This window comes from Chlamydotis macqueenii, chromosome 7 (assembly GCF_036417535.1).
Source record: "Chlamydotis macqueenii isolate bChlMac1 chromosome 7, bChlMac1.mat, whole genome shotgun sequence".
NCBI lineage: Eukaryota > Metazoa > Chordata > Aves > Otidiformes > Otididae > Chlamydotis > Chlamydotis macqueenii.
Window position 1 is genome coordinate 10,895,843 of NC_141562.1, and position 22,155 is coordinate 10,917,997.

Here is a 22,155-nt window from a genome sequence, read left to right on the forward strand (position 1 = left end):
GTTTTAGATGCTGGTGTTCTGTTCTAATGCTCTTTTAAAAAACTTTGTCTTTGAGGGGGAAATAATGATTGAGTAGGTTTCATTCAACTGAGGAAATCTGCATGGAAAAAGTATATTCCAGGGAGCTTGCAAAACTATTTTTTTAAATCAGTATATTGTTCAGAGTATCACATGCTTAGTGTTTAGAGCCCTAAGCTGTAAGATATTTGCAGTGTTCGGGTATTTGTAAGTATTTTACAGACATCTGCAGAGTGTTTTCATCAGCAGTCACACACACTGTATGCATTAGGCATTGCCAGGTGGGTGTGGGTATCCAAATGCATATATGTATTTGTGTGCATCTGTAAAATGCGTCCCGTGGGCAGATATTAAACACATCCTCTCTGGAATTGTGTGTGACTTGCACATTTGGAGGCAAAGGTTTTGAATAAAGAAGAACCAGCCAGAATGAAGCAGAATTTACTGCAGTTGCTGTGGGTTTTCGAAGTAATGGCTGCAGTCAGAATCTGACCTAAGTAATTAACTTACGAAGGACGGAAAGGAAGAGCAGCATGTGGAAGATGTAATTAATGGGAACATATAACAGTCAGCTCTCACATAATAAATTGGCAGCTATGCCTGAGGTAACTGCCTTTTATTTGCAAAATATAGTTGGACTTTTTAAAAAGTAATTGCACATTTTCTTCCATTTCCACATGGTCCCGGAGAACATAGTATATCACAAATACCAACAGAAACACAATAAAATCATGGTTGTTGGGGCTTCTTTTGTTGTGGTGTTGGTTGTTTTGTTTTGTTGGGGTTTTTTTTTTAAGTCTTTAGGGCTATGATATTATTTGAGCCAATGTCCCAAGGAAAGGAAGAACACATTTTAGTTCAGGAAAAGAGAAGTGGTAAAACGTTTTACTGAGGTTTAATATGGAGTAATCTAAAAGGAGAAGGCAGGAACAACCAGAATAAATAACAGTGAATGGCTAGATATCTATTTGCATAAGAGACTTAGTAACGTAATTCTCCTGACTCAAGTAAATAATGGTTAGGATAAATGTTCTGAAATCCTTGCATTTTGAAGGCCTGACTTTTCCCCATCTGAAAATTTATTGGAGACTTTCTTGAATAGCAAGCATGACATCAGTTCTTTAGATACGCCACAGATGCTGGCAGATCCCTGGGAAAACGCTTTCTACCACTTGCCTAGGAGAAAGCTCTGGAAGGCTGCAGGATGACACAAGGACTTCCCACACCCACCTGCTGACTCAGCCTGCTGGAAGAACAGCACCATAGTCCTCCCTCTCAAAATAAAAAAAAAATTAAAAAAAAAAAAAAATTAGCAAGAGGAAGGTGAGGAGGGCTTGCAACTGGGGTTTGCCACTGTGATCAAACATAGGTGCTATTAGACTTCTCAATTGCGATTTCCAGGCTCCTCGGTGAATTAGAGAGAACTGTGTGTCATTGCTGCTACCTGCCACGTATGATTCCCCTCTGCACACAGGTGGGGAGGGAGCCTACCCACCATTTAAGCACTTTGTTTGTCTGGTTGTGTTCTCTTTTTGTTTCTAAGCAATCTGTTTGTTGTCACCTCTGATAGTGGGGAGGAAAAGGGAAAAATCTATTCTATCATAAGCCTGAGGGAGGATCTAGCCTAACTTGCCTGTGAGTGAATGGGCATAGGATCTAGTAGTAAAAGCCTAGCATTGGAGTGAGTTCTTCTCACAGTAAATCTGATTAAAAGCTTTACTGCTGTTTAAAATGGAACAGCCTGAAGACCAGGAAATACAGTTCTTGGTAAAATATTCCTGCTGTAACTACTCTCTGTATTGCTGACCCCAGGGGATCTTGCATTTGCTGCAGGCTGAGCCTCGTAGACAGTTTGCTGATGAACTAAGCCCTTTAAATAGACAGCAAGTTTTAAAAAGTATGTCCTGCAATTTTTGTGCTGATTAATTTAGAATGATGTTCTAGCAAGCTCAGTACACTCCAAATTAATTAGCAAGGATCCTTGTAACAGGATAATTATCAGCAAGTGGTAAACTAAAACTGAATGTGAGTAGTCCTGGCTTGCATCAACTAGGAAGAGATGTGTTGTATTTCGACCAGCTGATTCTAAATTCACCCTGGTGTGAAAGGTTTCAAACTGCACAGCTGGTCATCAGCAGCAGTCTAGCTTTTTTACTTCCAGACTTGAATTAAAATGCCAAATGAAGTTGCATTCCACTCTCCATATATCTACCTCACAATGCCATGACGAATGATGATTGGCTTTTAAAAAAATTTCTGCTGGCCCATAATAATAAGAGCAGGAGGTGTTGCACAATATTACTAAAGTATAAATGTTAGAAAGGGCTATGAGATGTATGAGACTTCCTTCTTTATGGCTGTGCATTTTCTTCTGTCACAGTGGAAGGGCCTGATCCTGCATAGAACAGTAGCAACTCACCCATATAAGCACAGGACTGCATATTTGGGGGTTGGAATTTGTAAGAATAAACATGTCATTGCTTACCAGGCTGTGGATAAATAAGCATACGACTGCTGCAGTGGTGGTAGAAAAACTGTTTTTTATTCCCCAGACTGGATTCTGTCTTTAGGTAGTGGAGACTGTAGAAAATAAGATTTAATTGGGAATTTTTAATAAGGGAAGTTACCTTAATTAGGTCACTTCATATTTGCTAGATTTTTTTTTATATGCTTTTCTGGACTCTTAGAATAGCTGCAGAAATTTGTAAATTCACCTACCGTTTTCTGTGAGAATATAATTTGTTAGGCAGACTTTCAAAAATCACTTGGCTTACGGAAGCTGGAAGTAAGCTAAACCCAGCAAAGTCAATGGTCTTAACATTGAGATAAAATGTATTCTTGTGAGAAATTAAGCAGGCCCTATGTTGTTCACTCCAAACATCAAGGTAGTAAATGAATAGTTATTAGCCTTTTCTTGAAAATGGATCTTGACACTCAACAGACCAGACAATTTGAAGTTATTTCATGGAATCTTGTGATGCTTTATAGAATGTGAAGCACAAGCTTGAATCCTTTTGTCTACATTGTCTTGTCAAACTTGAGCTGTGCCATTTTCTTTCTGGTTAGACAGTATGCCTGAGTCAGGCCACTTATAAAAATCTTATAAAATGGAGACATTTTTAAAACTTGTCTCAACTCCAAGCACAGTGAAACCAGGAAAAAAAAGTCTTCACAAGTATTTTGGGGTGGTCTTTTGTGTTTTGACTGGTAGAAACAGAAATGTAAGCATGTCTGTAGAAAATGCCTGTGACAAATGCAGTTGTGTTCTAATGTTCTGTAGGGCTACTTTTTTTTTTTTTAATATTTGTAAGGCTTAGGTTATTCAGACCATGCAGGTCCTAAGAGACAGTTTTGTTCATGCCACTTAATGGTGCTGCATAGTTTTTAACTGAATCCAGCCAAGGATGAGGTAACATTTGAACAAGATTTTCTTAAATTTCTTGAATGAATAACGTTTCGATGTCACGGTAACTGTAGAAATCTGTCACTCCCCTTCACTTGCATGTCTGCAGGGTTGTGGCTGCTGAAGTTGCTCCCATACACAGTAAACATATTGTTCATCACACTCTACTTATAGCCTGACCATTGAAGTTGGGCTGTAGTAGAGCTAAATCCCTTCGTACTTCCCATGATGGATAGGCTTGTCCTTCTGTTTGAATACATGTGAGTACATATGTTAGCACAGCGCTGCCAAAGGTCATAACCAACGTTTTAGTGTGCCAAACATTGCTTGCTACTACAAACTATGGCTACAGAATCCCTACGGATAATAAAATAGGGAACTAGTCAAAACCCAACGTCCAAATGGATACAAAAATGTCCCATTTCTATGACTTTGCTTCAGAAATTTCCCCTACAATTTAGAAGAAATTATTGATCTCTTGGTGGAAGAGATGACTTAGGCACTCATTCAAGGTGTGTTTGATCATAAAAATAGGCTAAACCTTTCTGAAGAAGCTGTAGGAAATGCAACTTCTTTCAAGTCAGTAACTGTGCTCACTGATCTTCTGATGGAGCTTGAGATTCCTCTTTTGGAGGAAAGGCAACAAACTCTTTCATTTCGGTATCTTGGTCAGTGTTAGCATGAGTACTAGCTTCATACGGCTCGCATGGGCAGCAGCTGACTTCTCCTTTCCTGCTCTTCTGCAGAATGGTAGCACGAAAGTCTATCGTTATCACTGCCAGACGATACAATTGTAGAGTCACGACTAAGATATTCTTGGCTGTAAAAAACACCAGCATCTGATTGAATATTCTGAAGTGGCCCATCAGGATTGAACGCACGATGAAGAAGGGACCATCCTGTATGAAAAGGCTGACTCCGATGTTCCACAGTTCCGCGCTGTACCTGCACAGCAGCAGGCTGGGGATCCGCCGAGTCGATGCAGCTGGCTTGCAGCCAATATGCTGTACTGGAAATAAAACACAGTTACGTTAAAACAACTCTAAAATTGAGCCAGGATCGGCGTAAAGGGCAGTTACAATCCAAGGTACCCTGAATTCTAAATGCATTCAACTATGAACAATTCAACATAAAGCATATCCCATTTCTAGAGTCTGTTTCGGCAAAACACACTAAGCTCATATTAAGCAGGTGCTTATGTGAAAAAAAACCAACAAACCCCGCTTCCTCTTTTCTATCCCACAAATCTACTGGTATTTATACACTTTAAAACAAGAAGCAGAAGTAGATCACCTAATCTTTCTGTAACAACTTCCCCACTTTTCTCTTAAGTCAACATGCTAGGCTAATATGCGTCTTGAAGAAAGAAAAAAAATAATAACACCACAAAACAAAAACCAACCAAACAAAAACCTACCAAACCCTACCATGCTGAATGGAAACAGCGTAGGCTGTAGCATTTCTGTTTGTTCCAGGCTGTCTAAGACCTTGCTTTACAAAGATTCATCAGCTAGCCATTGCCTTTTTCATGTATCATAGTAAGTGTAAGTTGTGTCAGTGCAGGGCGATATTGAGCGTTATGGATAAGAAGAAACTGTGGTCACTACTTGCCATCTAAGACTTGAGCCACAGTTAGTTGTTCTTAGCCCACTGGATATGAAACAACTATTGGAACTTGCATGGATGCGTTCCCCTTGGCTATAAAAGTGGTGGTGGCCAGAACGCTTGTTGCGTGGCGCCAGAAGGGTTTGTGTGTGGTAAATATGGCTCCCTCTTACAAAAATGCATGTTGCTTAACTAACCTGTCTCTCAGGCAGTGGGATTTAATTAGTTTAAAAAACATAGCCACTGTGATGCAGTAACAAGTGCCAAACATTTCAGCTTACCAAAAGAATTCTATTGTTTGAGTCAACACTGAGGAGGGAAAAAAAAAAGGTGACTCAAGTGGAGAATGAGTTGTAGAATGTAGATATTTGCTGAATCCATTAGGCAAAGCTTCAGCAGCAGCAAATTTTTAAAACGTTTTTGTGCCATTGCTGTTTAATAGTCCTAACTGTAGTCCAATAATAAGTTCCTAGAAATTTCTAGTTTACGACATGTTTGATGTGTGAGTAAACATACTGATGCTTAAATAAAAATTACCGTCTGTGCAACTGAATCGAACTACCTAAAAGAAATTGTACCCATGGTAAATTTCAGGGCAATGTGTGTTCAATAACTTAATTTTTAACTGGTAAATGTAATTAAATAAGCAGAAAAAGCAATAGCCAGAGAAAAAATGCACAATGCAACAGGTTACTTCATTTAAATTCAAACAGTGCTTAAACAATCGTAGCATTAATTCATTTGGGTAGTGATGATGTGTATGGGTGGCTTGGTTTTTTTTTTTTTCCCTTTTTGTTTTTAAACCTGAGTGTTGTGCATCTTTAACAGAATATATTTTACCATTAACAGGAATTTTAGCTGTGATACATCTGAAATGCAGTGGCATCAGTTTTTTCAGGAGCTGAGCTGCTGAGCTGAAATATTTTCATAACTTCAGAGTTGAAAACAAAGCCTAGTGCTGTCCTTGAAGAAAAGGCTAATTAAAAATGCCTGGAATAATTTTTTGTTACTATTTTATTCATTTATTATTTTAATCAGTGTGTCAGCCAGTCATCAATTTTATTTAAGATGCTAGTGGGGATACTGTATCTTTGGACTGGTATAGTTGCATTGCAAACGTGTAGTGATTGGAGGTTGGATGGTTGGAATAGATGATGATTGAGGCGGCTTTCTTTATTCCTCTTGGACATAGAAAAGCCCTTTCTGCCTAGGGACAAATACCAGCCAGAGCTGGCTGAATGTTGAGCCTTGTAGTTTAAGAGAAGGGTGCAGAATCCCAACATTACATGGTCCTTTAGGTTCCCTGTGAACAGGTAATTTATCCTGTGATAACCACTTCTGCGCTTTTGGCTGTGTGTCCCCCCTAGTTAACGACAGCCTGCCTCTCCATAGGGTCTAGTAACCTACACAGTTTGAAGCCACAACATAATCCAAGACCAGGTCTAACTCAAGAGCTCACGTAGTGAAGCGTAAGGCAGTAAGAGGCAACTGGAGCAGATGCTCTAATACACTATTGTAATGCTGTCTTTTCCTAGAAGTAGAGAGTTTCATGAAGGAGATTGGAAGTTAGCCAGAAGTGTTTCCTCAAAAGAAACCACAGTGGGCTTTCTTCAGAAACCATAATTGTCATATGAATTGCTCTCCATAGCCTGTAGCGTGTGCACAGCGACAAGATATGCCAGGAAAAACTTAAAGCATTTGTTCCTTTTTTCTTGTCTATGTGCAAGTACTAACCTGCAAGATCAAGTGGAAACTGTAACATACTCCAGGTCCATACAGCAAGAATTGCATTTATGAGAGCATAATTCTTCCTATGGGAGGGGAAAAAAAGTGATAATAGTGAAGATACAGTTTCCTTACGTGATAACAAGAGTTTCCTGTAGTATTTTGAATGTCATTTAAAGGGTGGTTGAGCAAAACAGTGATTGATGAATGCATGCTCTTGAGATGAAAGGCTAAGGAAACCAGAGGCACCTTTTAGCATAGAATTTTTGTTGTTCAGGCCACATGTTCCAGCTGTGTAATTACACTAAATATCTGATGGCAATGTTATAATGATAAGCATATGGAAATAGACTCTGTGGCTCCAAGAGGAGATACCTTTACTGTCGTAGTGATTACACATTCCTTGCAAGCCTAAAGCTTCTCTGCCAAGTGGGAAGGACCTCTTTTCCTGCTGCAAAACCTTTTCTAAGATTTTTAATTTTTTTAATGGCTATAAGAGAGAATGAACCTCTTCTGTGATTCTTTTTCTTTATGATGGATGTTCACAGCTCATTTTTCAGTGCTGTGAGGGGGAGATGGGCTTACTTTCTGTGGGAGAGATCACAGTGTTGAAAATTGACACCAGACTGTGCCATTCCCTTTCTTCTTATCTTTGAACACTTTATTATTCTATCATGAAGAAAGTACATATGAGAGAACCAAAGAAGCAACTTGGATAATGAATTACTAAAGCAAACTGTAGTTGCTTTCTTGCTAGTCTAAACCAATTCATTAACCTGGAAGAGTTACTGTGTATCCAGTGTTTCAGCTCTTGCAGCTGCAAGAACTGATGCTGCGTGGCAGTTATGCTAGTTGTTTGGCTTTTTGTACCCTTTTATTGTGATGGATGCAACATGCTTCTCTGCTGGCAACAGATGAGTGATCCCTAAGAAACTCATAGGGCTGTTAGGTCTTTTATAGAGAGAAAGCTGAGAGTAGAAAATCAGAGCCCTTGCACATAGCCTTCTGTTATCTGTGGGAAATGAAGTTCCACTAGTCTGAACACCACAATCACACAAACAAATCTTCAAACAAAACAAATATCCTGCACTATGCAAATTATGTTGGCAAATAGTCCTTACCGAACATCTTCAATGTCCAAGGTCTCACTAGCAAATTCCAGTATATCTGCTGCTGTTCCCACAAACATGAGAAGCAGCTGAGACAATTGATCCCGGGTGATTTCAACTCCAATGGGGAGAAGCCATCTCCCAACCACTAGCAGCAGTAGGAAAGTCTGGTGAAGGGCCAGTGTCCATACAGTCTCACAGATTGTGGAGAGCTGATTCACAAGGACTTTAGCCTGTTTAAAAGACAACAACAATAACTGACTGCAATGTCAGTCTCCTGAAGTTATTGGTACCTTCAGAGACTCTATTAATCCTTGAGCCTGCTTTTGTTCTCCTTTGCATTGTAGTAAAGTAAATAACTTCTGTGTGGCAGGCGTAATTTGAAAAAAACCACATTTAATACAAACTTTGGGTAATGAATAGCAAGTCTTTCTCTGTATACTGCTCCTCATTTTTCAGCTGAGCATTATCCTTTGCAGAACCATCACCCAGATACTTTCTAAATTCAGTTACTGAGATTTGGAAGAGTATGGTAGGAAAGTCTCCCCTTCACACAGAGACGTTTCCTGACAACAGTAGATAGTACGCAGCACACTGTAGGCCACTTCCACAATGTGGTTTTCTGAAACTTTTTTTTTTTCTTGATCACTGTGTGAAGAGCTTGCCCAAATAGACACGACAGACCTCTCTAATTGCTCTAATATACTAAGATCTCTACTAGGAATAGGAAAAGGTGTCCCACCGTCTGAATGATGTGGTGACCTGTTCCCTCGCTTCCATGACTGCTGTCTCTGGATTGATTGAAGTCCGGGTTGCTGACATTCACCTGAACTGCTCCGGGCTCATTACCACAGTACTGTTGTGAACAAAAACATCACACGTGCATAAACATCCCGCACAGGGAGCAGATGCACTCTGCAGCTGAGAGAGTCCTGTTTTGCTGGACTGCAGAGGGTTCCCTTGTAAAAATCAGTTGATGTTTACAAAGATATGTGCGCACTCTGAAATTCCCCTCATGTTTAGGAGAGAGGAATTCCCCTCATGAGGAGGGGAGTGATGTGCTGGGAGGTCCCTGAGAAAGTGTAGGATTGTACTGTAGAAGAGGATGTAAATTCAAAGGCTGATGGAGCGAGTGACACCTTTGTGATGTTCAGACCGCACTCTGAGTGCAGTCTGCCTGCAGCTCTCCTCAACAGGCTACTGGGTTTCCTACATAGTCTCTCTCTCTGTCTAAAACAGTAAAATAGGATAAAAATAGATCATGGTCAGTCTGCTGGTTTATGTTCATGGTCAGTCTCTGAATTGAAACTTTTTCTCAAAATACCTGGTTCTTGTGTCTACTATCCAGAAAAAGTTCTCTAAAAATGCTATTGTTTCATTCTCCTGTATGACTTTCCTCATGGCTGAAATTAATAGTTGGGGTAGGATATTGAGGTTGTGTTCTCTGCCCTTCCCCACCCCCCTGCTGCCCCAGCTCTGCCTTATCCTGCAAGGAAATTCATAATATGAGAGCTGAGGTTCAGGAATAATGAAGAAAAATGGGCCTGTGTTGTTGCCTACCCCTGCAGAGTAGAAAACCAGGTATTTTTACTTTCTCAAAATACCCAGTGCTCTGAGAAATCAAATGTTGGCTGAAATATACTGTTACTGCAACTGCAGTAAACCAGTGGTGGGACTATGTCCTGCCTGAGCCCTTCTACCTTCACCCCCAAGGTTGGCCCCAGAGCAACTGGGGTGCGGTTCTAAATTCTGTCTTTGTAACAATCCCTCACCATCTCTCTTCATTGTAATAAAAAAAAAGGGATAATTAGAAAATCAAATCATGCTGTTATTAAAGACTTTTATCCTGTCCTATTTGTGCCAGGGAACACCAGATGATTTGCATTTCTCCACTGGGCCCCCCACCATTTTATTTCACAGAGAGTGATTTTCTGCAACAATTGGAATGTGTTCTAGTGCATACTGAGTAGCTGCGTTCAGCATAATGCCTGCCAATATAAAGGCAACATTTTCCAGCAAACGTTGCTTTCTAGCTAGCAAATTTCAGATTCCACTCTGATACTTTACGTGGTCTCTGCTGATGTTGCTCAGTATCTGGGTAAATGCTGCCTCTTGCCTGACCTTGTAGATAAAACTCCCCGTGGTCTGAAAAATCTGGGGAAAAAAAGTCAGTGCTTGTTGCTCTTATAACTGGTGGGAAAGGCTCTTAAACTGAACGCTTGCCTTGTTTGGAAAGTGTGTGAGAGCGTTCAAAGACTGACACACAGATGTGCGGAACGTGGTATCTCCATTTGGAGGAGGGAAGTTTAAAGTTCTGGGCACGGAGGCAGTGAGATGGAGGGGCTGGTGCTCTGCCGGCTACAGCTGTGTGGGGCTCATCTCCCTGAGTTAGCCCTTCAGCCAAAGCAGAGACAGAACAGCCTGTTCAGCAAATGTTTAGAATGAAATTTAACTGGTGCTCTGGAGAAGCCTTTTCATCTGTTGATTGTAGAAAAAGTCTATGGAGACCAGCCCCTAAGGTCAAACTGAGGAACCCCCACAGGCAGTGTGACATAGTCTGCTAAGGAGACCATGACCTAAAAATATGGCGTAACTGGGGTAGCCAGCCCAGAATATTAAGGAGCATCTACCTTGTAACAAGTAGCCTGGGTAAGGCAAAGGCATTACTAACTCGTGCTGGAGAAAGGCTAATTCACCTTGACAGCCTTTCGTTTGTCATTAAATCTGTGTTTGAGCCCCCTTGCCCAGTCTGGCAGGGGTAAGAAGAAGGAAGCCATGAACTTGCATTAAACTTCACATGAGAGTTTGGGAATTTTTTTGTTTGTTTTTAAAGCCCTGTTGCTCAGAGAGGAATTTGCTGAATTTGAGGTTGGACCCGTGTAGGACAGCCTGCTGCATTTGCTATATGCGTAAGGATGGTGGAAATTGCTTCCCAAACACTGTGAGAACTCCCATCAACAAAATGGAGTAGCTGAAGGACGGGAGTGAAATGGGGGGTGATTGGGTGCCTCTCAGCAGATGCCATGGCTCTCCCTACACCAGTAATACAGAGCAGATAGCTTTCAAGGCTCTGGAGTGGCTGGTCCACCTAACTGCACACAGGGCAGAGGAGCTGCCGGAGCCGGTTCTAGTGGCACGAAGGTTCAGAGAATACTACTTTAAGGAAATTAATTCACTTTATCAGTGTCTTCTGTAGGTTCCTTAGATGTAATTTTTGCAACTACTCCCAGCTGGATGGGGGATTACTGTTTCAGTGCAAGACTCCACAAGCTCTGAACACCGTTCTGGCCGGGTCCATATCACTTCTCAACTGCATGCAGGCAGGAAATGGAAAACTTTATCTGCAAAGCCAGTGATTTAAGTAGATTCCTGATTTTTAATTTAAGTATGTTCATATCTTGTTTTGGTTTGTTTCTCTCTGAATATTTATTAAGTGGTGATTGTGGTGGTGACTCGCTCAAAAGGTTGGAGAAGAGCCTTTATTTTCATCATATATATGCATGTAAATAGAGCTGATGGTGCCAGGCATATTTGCCTAGCCAATTATGTATGTGCAGTGACTTAATGGGCATGTGACAAGGAAAAAGTGAATACTAAGTGTCACAGGCAGTTGATCAACATGGTTTACCTCTTTACTGCTAGAGCCCCGTTACTCCTAGGTATTGAGACTGTGTGCATAGCTAAACAAATGCCTTTTTTTTTTTTTTTCACTGTGCAAAAATAAAACAGGAAGAAATTGCACGCATTTTGCATAAATTCCAGCTTGATTTACTTCCTTTGTTTTTTCTGAAATGAAGCTTATATTCCTCTGATTTATAAAACATCTAATCAAAACAGAAACTGTGTTGCAGGCCACATACTAGGACATCACCATGTCATGCAGGGAGCTAGCTGTCAGTGCATGGGGAACTCCTGAAACACTGAACTAATTCAGCAAATTTCTATTTGCATGTTATTCACAATCCATTATTCCCAAATAAAAATGAGGTTAGCTAAAACTTCTCACAATGGGTCCAGCATTGAGATGGTAAAATTGACACTTGAATACCAGGGCAGCGTACCCTCAATTCTGTTAACGCGCACAGAGGCTGGCAGCCTGTGTGCTCTGTGGAAGAGGCAAGCCCTTCCCTGAAGCATGCCCTCTTCCAAGCAACAGGTACCCTGCTTCCTCGCTGCAATTCCAGCCGTTCACGCTGGAAACAGTGCTGCCGTCCCTATAGCAACACGTGTGATGTCAGAAATTCAAAGCAACCGTGACTGCTGCATTTTGCTCATATAGGGAAGCTGAAATGTAAAAGAGGGAGAAGAGATGCCTTCAGCTGTTTTCCAAATTGAGGAAGGTAATGGGTATGGGAGGGAAGAAAAGGTGAAAGATATAAGATCACTTCTAGAAGAGTGATAAACTAGAATTTTAGCTGGTGAGAGAATCCTCAGAATAAGGCTGAGGGAATGGGCAGTAATATTGACTATTTCATTAAAATGTTCAAGTTAAGGTAGTTAAAAACATAATTACAAGGTTTAGCAAGTATGTATCTTAATACTGACGGGAAGCCTACACTGAGTACAGCACTGGTAGTCAGGTGAGCCCAGCAAACGGTGGTCAGTCATCGCTTTGTGGCAGTGATGCACCAGGCAATGCAAAAGGTAACAGGTATTTGTTTATCTGAGATCTTATGCATTATGAAGAAAGAATGCTTGGTTTTTTAAATGGATTAAAAAGTTTTAATTTTCTTGCCACTCTGTTTTGCAGACAGACATTTTTTCACTCAGTATAGTTCAATTTACTTTATGGTCTCGCCCAAGCATGTATCTCATCCCCAAATACTTTACCGCAAAGTGGTACTTTCTGTGCAGTCAGTATTTCACTGCTGATATATGAATGGTATTACTCATGTCCAGTTCTGCAGTAGTCGGAGGCAGAATTGCCTCTGTCTTTGGAGGAGAGACTGCATGTTAGCACATACCTTAAATAACAGTATCAACACAAGCAGCTGATGTTTCCTGTTAGACATTGAACATGAGATTGAAGTTCTACTGCCTTTAAAATCACAAACTTTTTTCATGGTGGATACGTTAAATGTGTGGATCTAGCAACCGCATAATTCCCCATTCTGTTAGTATTTTAATAAGGAAAATCCCAGCAATTCTTTAGTATACTAAGTAGTTCTAGTCTGGGTGCTGCATTTGAGATAATTTGTTAGGAGGGCTGCTCCCCTTCTGGAGGTATTGTTTTTGAATTTATTTGATTGTGTGTTTCCAGAACCCTCTTCCTATCTCTCCAGGTATAAACTAAGCTGTTAACTTGATATACTCCCTCTTTAATTCACAGTAGCAGTATATCAATAAGAACAAAGTATGCCATGTTCTAACATCATTTTGGGAAATAAACTGCTGCCTTTGACTACAGAATTAGCCTGTTTCTTGGACCAGATTTAACTATGACGAATGTTCTCAATATCCACATTACCTGTCTGTGACTGTTTAAGGAGATTTGGTAAAACAAGAAGACAATAAATTCCTGCTGCTGTATTTAGAAAAAGCCTCAGGCATTTTCAGTGTAAACACAATTCTGAATATTTGATTATGCTTCTGTGGGCTCTAACAATATTTCAAGGGAGAAAATGAGGCACTATGTCTTCTTAGTCTAATTTATGTGTTTTCTTCTGTTGCTTTTTGCTCTTGTTCCTATCAGGCCCTGTTCTGTGGATGTAAGGTACTGCATGTGTGCAAATGCTGGGACAGACAAAATCCCCTTTTCTCTGTGTGGAAGTGCTATGTGGACTTGAAAGCAGCCTACAAGGGGAGGTGCTTCACTTGGCATGGGCTGCTGGGCTGAGGGCTCTGTCCTGGCCCTAGCTGACCCCAGCTGCCAAAAGAACAACTGCCTTCAAAAATTTTATTGTGTGCTTTAGTCTTGAATTGGAATCCAGACACCTCCCTCCCAGATTACTATACAACATAAACAAAGAAAGGATATAAACACTGACAGACAAATTACCGTGTCAGCTATCTGTGGTAGCAATCTGTGAGTATTCTCCTAGGTTGCAGCAAACATGAGGTAATTTGAGGACCCCTTGCACTGATACCTGTCTTAATTTTGGCTCACTTGGAGTTGTGATATCTGCCTGTAAGTGCTGTGAAACTCAAACTTTATTTTACAAAGGCCTCTAAAGCAATGAAATTCTTTCGTCATCCTGAGCAAGATTCAAGCCAGTAACTGGGAGTGAGAAGCTGTTTTCAAACTTCTAGTCCTCGGTTCCTCAGCAAATATAAATAAAATGTCTCATTTTTAGCTAGGAATGGTGTTCATTATTTGATATTTCGGAAATGCACAGTAACCGTAGTATAGTTGTAGCTGGATTGGGAGACCTACCAGTATAAAATAGAAAACTGGAACAAGACCTGGCAGATTTCTGTGTGTATGCCCAAATCCAACCCATCAAATAATGCATCAATTTCAAACTAGTCCGTCTTGTTTCATAATAAATACCTGAGTTCCATGATGAATTTCTAGTAGCCATAGTGATGGTACTATGCAAATCAGATATAAAAATATTGCTGGTGAAAACCTGTGAAGGAAAAGAAAAGATAGCTTGGTATTGTATCACATCGTAAATACCATATAGCCTGTCGTTACCTGCATGGAAAACTGTCTTGTGCCTCATACCATATGGGACATAAAAAATAAGGTAACTGCAAATAAGAGTTGCTGTACTTGCTGAATTCCTTACGCTCTCAGGATTATGAATCATAGGTCTATTTGTATATCCATCTAAGATCATGTACAGAAGTTTATTGAAAATCTCTTCTCAAGAACTAACCAAAGGCCCTTTGCTGTTTGTATTTCCATCACGGCATTCTCTCTACTAAAAATAAAAAAAAAAGCCTCTAGCTAACATGCTCTTTCTGATTTCGTGAAGGGTGAATTAATACATTGAGTCATTGCGCTGACTGATGCTGGGATAAAGGCTGTTGATAGCAATCCTGTGCATTGACACAGGAAAGGTAGAAATAGCATCAATTTGCCTAAACCAAGCATTGCTTTAGTGTGAGATTTCAGTGTAGACTAAAATAGTTTATGAAAATGGATCTTGGCCTTGTTTGCCCATTTGTGCTGGCAAGTGTATAATTCTTTAGGATTTCTGTCTCTAGTTCTCCTCTCCCTGTCAGTCTTCTATATAACTTATGATGGTGAAGCATTACAATCTTCAGCTCCTTGAGCTGAGTTTATTCAGAATTACTGGAGAGGTTTCATTACTCCTTCTGCAAGCACTGATTTTTGTGAGTGTTGCTGATGTTTTCTTATTAAACACATGACAGTTTTGTTTGTGGGTTTTTTGGCAATTCCTGTCTTTTTGGAGTAGGAATGAGGTCTGATGCCACTAATGTTCCACCTAGCTCTGCCGTAGTGCGGAGTGAGCATCACTGCAATGCTGCTGAGATGCACAGCACCCTTTGCATCACATATACCTTCTGGCCCAGGACAGGGCAGTGGAATCAAACTCAGCATGCTTGCTTGATTCCTTACATCTTGTCTTTGACACCTTCTGCAGTGAATTTAAATTGCTTGTAAGTATGTAACTGTGGCAACATTTTGGTCCAATGTTGTTGCATTTGTTGTTTGTTCCTATCTTGAATGTACCTTTATTTATGTAATCATGACTTTTCCAGTGGAGACTAAGTATTGAGGAAAAGAAGAAAAAAAAACCATGCTGCTCAGGAAAATGACTGGGTTGCTGCGCTGCTATGAAATGTTTCAAACAATCCCCTCTAAATAAGGTAGTCCTGGTTTGGTTTTTTAGGGTTTTTCTTTATTGTTCTTTTTTCAGGGGTGAGGAAATGTTTGTTTGGGTAGTCAGGTTTTTTGTTGGTGGTTGGTTTTTTGTTTCTTGGGGTTTTGTTTGTTTGTTTTTTTTGAAGTTGGTGGTTGTGTAGGGTTTTACCCTGTTTTCTTTCCAGAGAGAACACATCTCTCATTTGAATGGGAGAGCTAACATATTTTACAGTATTTCCTGTAGGATTTGAGCACATGAAAAATCCATCCAGCTGGCAAGGTAACAATACTGAGCTAATGATACCAGATCAGGCCAGGAGACTTCAGGGGCTTTAAGCCTGCCTTTATTTCTGAAAGAGCAATCTAGAGGAAATATTACATGGCCATGCCCACAACAATACTTTTCTTTTGACATGTGCCAGTTAATTTTTTTTTGTGCTGATATAATAAGTCTTCTGTAAATAAGGAATGGAGAGAATATGAGGCTGTTGGAGGTAGGAGAGTCCTGTGGCATAGCCTGCCCATTGCCTGGATCAGTGACTGTCGATGTAATTGTTTCTGTAAATGCAGATGATATTCCCTGTTCTGAATGGGAGTGTTTTCCACTGGAGCAGAAAGTTGTCCTGATACGAACACATGCTGGCTATTTGTCTACAGTTCTTACCTATAAATGTATTTTCCTGTGCTGCTTAAAGTGCTGGACCACATCCACTTTCAAAATTTCCTTCTAGCTAAATTTAGTCCAGTCTTCTAACACATGTATTCATCTAAACTGAATCTGCTTTCTGTATCTATTTTTCTTCAGATTTTCCAAAAGCTGCCATAGCAAGTTTTCTTTCATGAAGTTTCTGCTGCTGCCTCCTCTCCCCATTGAATCAGGTCTGCTCACCTGTCTCGGTCTCATAACTGTCCATTTCGAGCTCTGCTGTTGTTAAATTTGCTTGTGTCCCAGACTTTATGACTGCTTTTATTACATTCAAATTTAGAACATGGAACACTTGTGAGAATTGTCACATAACACTGCTTCTCTTATAATGAGTTTCACAGGTTGCAAGGGCAGGAATGTAAGATCACTGAAATACTCCAGGGCTTTTTTTCTTTTTTGTCCTGGATTTGTCTCAGGGCCCGCATGTAGTTTGAGGTTTTTAAAAATAAAAGGTCCTAGTGAAATCTTGACAATAAAATCATGACCACTTCCTTTTTACAGAGCATTTGTTTTGGCTGAATGCGCCGTGATGAGCTGTAGATGACTGCAGTAATTCTTTAGATGCATGTAAAAGCCCACGTGCTTGGGCAAACTCTGCTATGACTAACTTTTTTTTGTCCATTTCTCAGGCAGCCCTTCATGCATGAATGTTCCCCTCTGGAACAGCCTCTCAAATTGAAATCCAAATATTTAAGCCTCTCTTGCTGTATTGTGAGAGCGGTTGCTGCTCATCTTTTTTTATTTGTCACTGGGTTTAGGTTCATGCACCAGCGTGCCGTTAGCGCTGCTGCAAATACCAGGGACAGGGAATGCAGCCCCAGGGAAAGAGATGCAACCCAGGGCATGGCAGGATGGGGTAAGAGATGCTGGGTACCTGCATGGCATCGCCTGTGTGGGCCCCCTGCACCCTTCTGCTCCTCACCTCAGTCCCTGACCCCCCCGTGGCTTAGGAGGTGCCCAGCCACACTGGGAAGGGGGTGCATGGCCCCAGCCTCCCCAGCCCAGTGGATCGGCACTTCTGGGGCAGGTACCTCTTGCCCGCAGCGACATTTCCCACATTTCTCAGCTGTTAGCATGGAGACGCACACGCAGAACTGCACAGAGTGACTCCCATGTAGTCTGCTGCAAAACTGCCCCTCCTGAAAGCCCTCCGGCCTTGGCAATGGGCTAGCCAGGGCTTTCCCAGTTTCCCAGCCTCATCCCCAGGTGCAGCAGAGGAGAAAAAGCAATCTCCTGGCAGCGACAGAGCCGGGGCAGCACAGCTCTGGGGCAGCAGCAGCCGAAGGCAGCCTCACGTCTGCGGCAAAGCGCATGCAAAGAAGCACGAAGGGCTCGGCCGGAGCCGGCGGGGTATGCTCACCATTTGTAGCCTCTGCCTTGCTTAAACTTGAGGGTGAGCCCCGTCTCCAGGCATAGGAGGAGATTGAGCAGTGCCAGCAGCCAGTACTTGGGTTCTTTCTTCGCTGCGGTCACTCTCCAGACCCCGATGAGGGAGTGCAAGACAAAGAGCAGGCGGGTGACCAGAGCATTGAGCAGCACCATCGGCTCCATCCTGCCCCGGCCCCCTCCCTTGCTCCCTGCACCGTGGGGGGCCGCCGCTTTTTAGGAGCCCTGGGAAGTTTCCCTGGGAATCCCTGGGAAGGCTGCGTGCCGCAGCCAGGCACAGCTCTTCTCCCCTTCCATCTCCACAAAGGGGCCCATTATAACAAAAAGACACGGCATTGCCCCTCCCCCAGACTTCCTGAAAACTTTTTAAAAGGAAGGGAAAAAGAAAAAAAAAAAAAGAAAAAGAAAAAGCACTCACGCTCCCAGGCTGTAGTGGTTTGCAGTGCTCAGTACAGCTCTGACCGCGCCGAGGCGTGAAGGGTTTCCCTGTCCCAAAATGTAAGCAGCATCGTTAATTTGAGTCTTCCTTGCTTTGCTGCATTACTGAGACTGCAAACCCCTCTTTCCTCTCCTCTCCCTCTGAAAGACCTAATTAATATTTGGGAGCTTTTAAAATTGTTCATTGAACATTGCAATACAGAAAGCAGAAACTGTGTATTTCATTCAATACTGCACAGGGTTAAAAATTAACAGAAGTTAGAAAAGCTAACCAATACTAAAATTTAGTCAAGCTACTATGTTGCATAGCCTGGTGCAGGACTAAGAAGCAGCCCCAGTGAGGAACTCGGAAATCGTGCTGGAATCTGGGCTGGCACTGATGTTACCGATCAGGCCAATAGCGACAGACATAAGAAGTGCATAGAAGTTTGACTGTTAGGTCAGTTTTACCTCTAGATTGACCTTTATCTTCTGTGGGAACAGTTTATAATGTACAGAGTATGTTTAAAAATGGCTTTGATGTTTCTCATAGTGACTATAAATTTTATTTGAATTTACATTTGGGTAAACAAAGAGAAATTTCTTCTTGGTCAACATTGTCACTGTGTTGCTCAGGTTTTGTGTTCATTTACTGCCAAAGCACTTAAACTGAGATAAACCATTGTAAAATACAAATGGAGAATCAAGTCCATGTAACCATGTGGCGCTCCCAAGGTCCTAAGTTCCTAGCTGAATTAATTTTAAATATCCTGTTCTACTTTAAACACAAGGAAACACTCTTGTAAAAGTTGTGACCTTTATATGAAGATGCTTTTCCTCAATTGCCAAGATCCAAGTTTTCCTCACTGCAAAACCAAGCCTCTTTCTCTATGAACTGCTGAAGCTGGTGCTGGCCAGCTGATGTCCTTGAGGGTGGGGGGAGATGGGGGAGAAGGCTACTTAAAAATAACTATGCCCAGAAAAAAAGAAAAACAAAAGGCCATTCCACAGTATAGATCACTCGCTCAGGAAATGCCTGAGTAAATAAATGGGCTGTGCAGCGTGCCTTTTTTGAAGCAACAAATTTGAGTTCCTCATGCTCAGAGGAAAATTTATTCCAGTCAAGGGCCTGCTACTGATAATCCCCCGCCAACAGCCACCATGCCGTATCGTGCCTTGAGCGCTGTTGGTTCACAGCCCTTCCGTTGGTGTTAAGGTCAAACCTTGTTGAAGAGGAAACAGGGAGCAGGCAGAACTGAGAGATTGTTTAAACAAGATACTCCTCGGCGGGAGTGCTTCATGTCCAAGAAGTGACACAAGAGAACTGGTATGTCTAATTGTTCATGGAGATCCTAGTAGCGCAGATGTCATAATCTTGGAAAGATGATGATCAGTGGGACATGCCCATGGTATTGTGTATTCAGGAAGGATGCAGTGAGCTTTGCTGATAGCTAGTAGTTCTGTATGGTAAAGACCCTTTGGAGCTGAACTGCCTAACAAGGTAATGTCATCAGTGAACAATCCAGACTTGCATCAGTGAAGTCCCAAACTTTAGTAGGAAGAATATCTGTTATTGACTCTGTCTAGCTGACCAGTGGACCACGATGGCAATGAAATAGGATGAGTAGAGGGAGGAAGCAAGTACATATGGATGACTTCAGTTATTCAGTCTAGAAGACGCAAAAATTACATCCAGACTTGACAGAGTACATTTTTAGATGTCTCTGGCTATTTTGCGGAGCAGCTGGATCAGGAGCCCATGAGGGTAATGCTTGGCTTTAATCCTGAGTAGTTTACAGGATATGGTGTAAAGAGTAACGACTGAAGAGCTCCCCTGAAATGGGGTTCTTATGTGCTTGGACTCGGCATTCTCACAGAAGAAAGACAAGCCAGAGTTCTCTACCATTGCTGTGCTCAGCTTCAAAAAGGAAACTAGACACAGATCAGGAAGCTTGTTGAAAGTTAGACAGATGGGGGACCTAGCTCTTTGCAGGGAGAATGGATATTGCTTCTGTAAATCACATAGGAAGTGCAGAGAAAATAACCATGTATCAAGGAAAAACTTGAGAAAGAGTGAAAAGAAGCCAGCATTGGCAGGGTAAGTGAGATTGCAGGAGCAAGAAGGCATCCTTCAAAAAGCTGAAGTGGTGTCCAGGTGAAGAAAACTGAAAAGATTATAAACTCTGGCAAGTTAAATGTGCAAACATGATAAGGCTGGCTGAAGGAGTGGGAGGGACAATTGACAAAAAGTATAACAACTAAAGTGTCTGGTATCTGTTCAAATACATCGTGAACAGGAAGTCCACCAGGGAATTGTTGGGTCATTGGATGGTCAGGTGGCACAGAAACCCTCAGGGGGTGATAAGGCTGTGCAGGAGGAACTGATTTTGGAGTCTCGGCATGAGTACAGATGGGATAGCACTGACTCCTGCAGAAACGCTTACAGAATTAGTGGGTTTTTCTTACGATGTTATACATACTAGTGTTCCATAATTTCTGTTCTTTTCATAGTTTCTACGAATTTGCAACTTACAGTTGTCAAGCTAATTGATCGTGGACTAGGGAGTACTTGAGGGAGAAACTTTGTGTTTACCTTGTTCTTGTGCTCTTTCCCTGAACGTGGAGGGAGCAGACAGTGCAATAGATGGACTTTTCTCTGACCTGAAAGGGCTACACTAGTAGAGTAGAGACTTTCTAGTCTCTAATGAAATTTACCTGGAGTGAAAGGAGGACACTTCATGTATATGGTTGGTTGGTAGCGTTGGTTGGATCCAAACTCAAAGCAAGACTCATCTCTGTGTAGCGCTCTGTTAATAATACACCCTCTCCTTTTTTTATGTCTGGAAACTTTGTTCATGTGGATGCTGAGAAATGTCTGTGTCTGGGAACCTTTGAGAGTTGGATGCTTCCAGATGAGCTGCCATACTCTTCCAAATCCTGGACACGGTTGCATGAACACATGGTAGCGTGTGGGATTTTCATCCAAGACACCTTGGCAAGAGCTACTGCATGTCTCTCCCATATAATAGGCAATTGCAGCATGACTGATGCATTTGGGAAACATTAAACCTTATTGTGCCCCTGGTACTAGTGACCTTCTGCAGGAACAGAAAATCTGGCATTTGAAAAAGCTGTACCACAGAATCATTGCATGTGCATTTATCTAATTTCTGCTTTTAGACCGAGTCACTATTTCACTAAACAGACCCCATAACTGTCAGAAGTTAGAAATTGCACCAGTTCCCAAGAAGAAACTAGAGCTGGAGATGGATCACAAGCTGAATGCAAGTCAGCAGTGCCACGCTGTTGTTAAATGGATGCTCACAGCATGTAGACACAGAACTGAAACCTGCCGAGGGTCTGCTCTCCTCCACTTGGGAAGGCCTTAGCTGGAGTGCTGCCCTACTTTTCGTCAATGAAGGAGAATCCAGTGGAGAAGTGCAAGAGTGTTTCTGTAGTAGGAAATTAATAAATTGCATAAACAAATAGTTCATTTTTAAATAGCAAAAGTGATGTTCTTGTTAGGGCGCAATGCTTATAGAATCAAAAGACCGCTGTTCAAGCACCTGAAGGACTCCAGTTTGACCAGGAGTACAGCAGCTGGAAATCCTGTGAGGAGGAAGTCCAGTTCTGGGGGTTTTGCTGACGATGTGCAGTGGTTTTTTGGGGCATGGAGCTCTGAACAAAGGAGATTGTCTCAGAATTTACTTCTGTTGCCTATTTACAAACTGGAATGTTTTGCCAGTGAAATTTGGGGGTAGTGGCTGTTTGCCATTTCCAGTTCAAGACACTTTGAACTTTTGATTTACAATGTTCATAAAGAAATAATTATAGGATATTAAGAAAGTAGCTGAAAGAGACTGGGGATGTGAACGGGTCACAAATTCAATGTGAGCCAGCAATGTTGTTCCGCTCTGAAGGAGGCACGCTGGGATGTGTAAACAGACCTGTAACCTGCCAGATGTGAGTTATTACTTCCGCCTTCCTCAAAGCTGGCAAAAACCTCAGCTAA

The 22,155-nt window shown here is 41.7% G+C and overlaps 1 protein-coding gene across 1 annotated transcript; it reads right to left on the reverse strand.

Moving 5' to 3' along the window:
* Positions 1 to 894: 894 nt before the first annotated feature.
* TMEM26 (transmembrane protein 26) lies at positions 895 to 18,021 on the reverse strand. The gene is made up of 6 exons (XM_010127271.2): positions 17,701 to 18,021; positions 14,351 to 14,429; positions 8,603 to 8,716; positions 7,873 to 8,093; positions 6,761 to 6,837; positions 895 to 4,430 (listed from the first exon to the last, which is right to left on the reverse strand). Exons 1-6 carry the CDS (start codon positions 17,889 to 17,891, stop codon positions 4,015 to 4,017), a joined length of 1,098 nt encoding a protein of 365 aa, XP_010125573.2. The 5' UTR covers positions 17,892 to 18,021; the 3' UTR covers positions 895 to 4,014.
* Between the last annotated feature and the right edge of the window lie 4,134 nt (positions 18,022 to 22,155).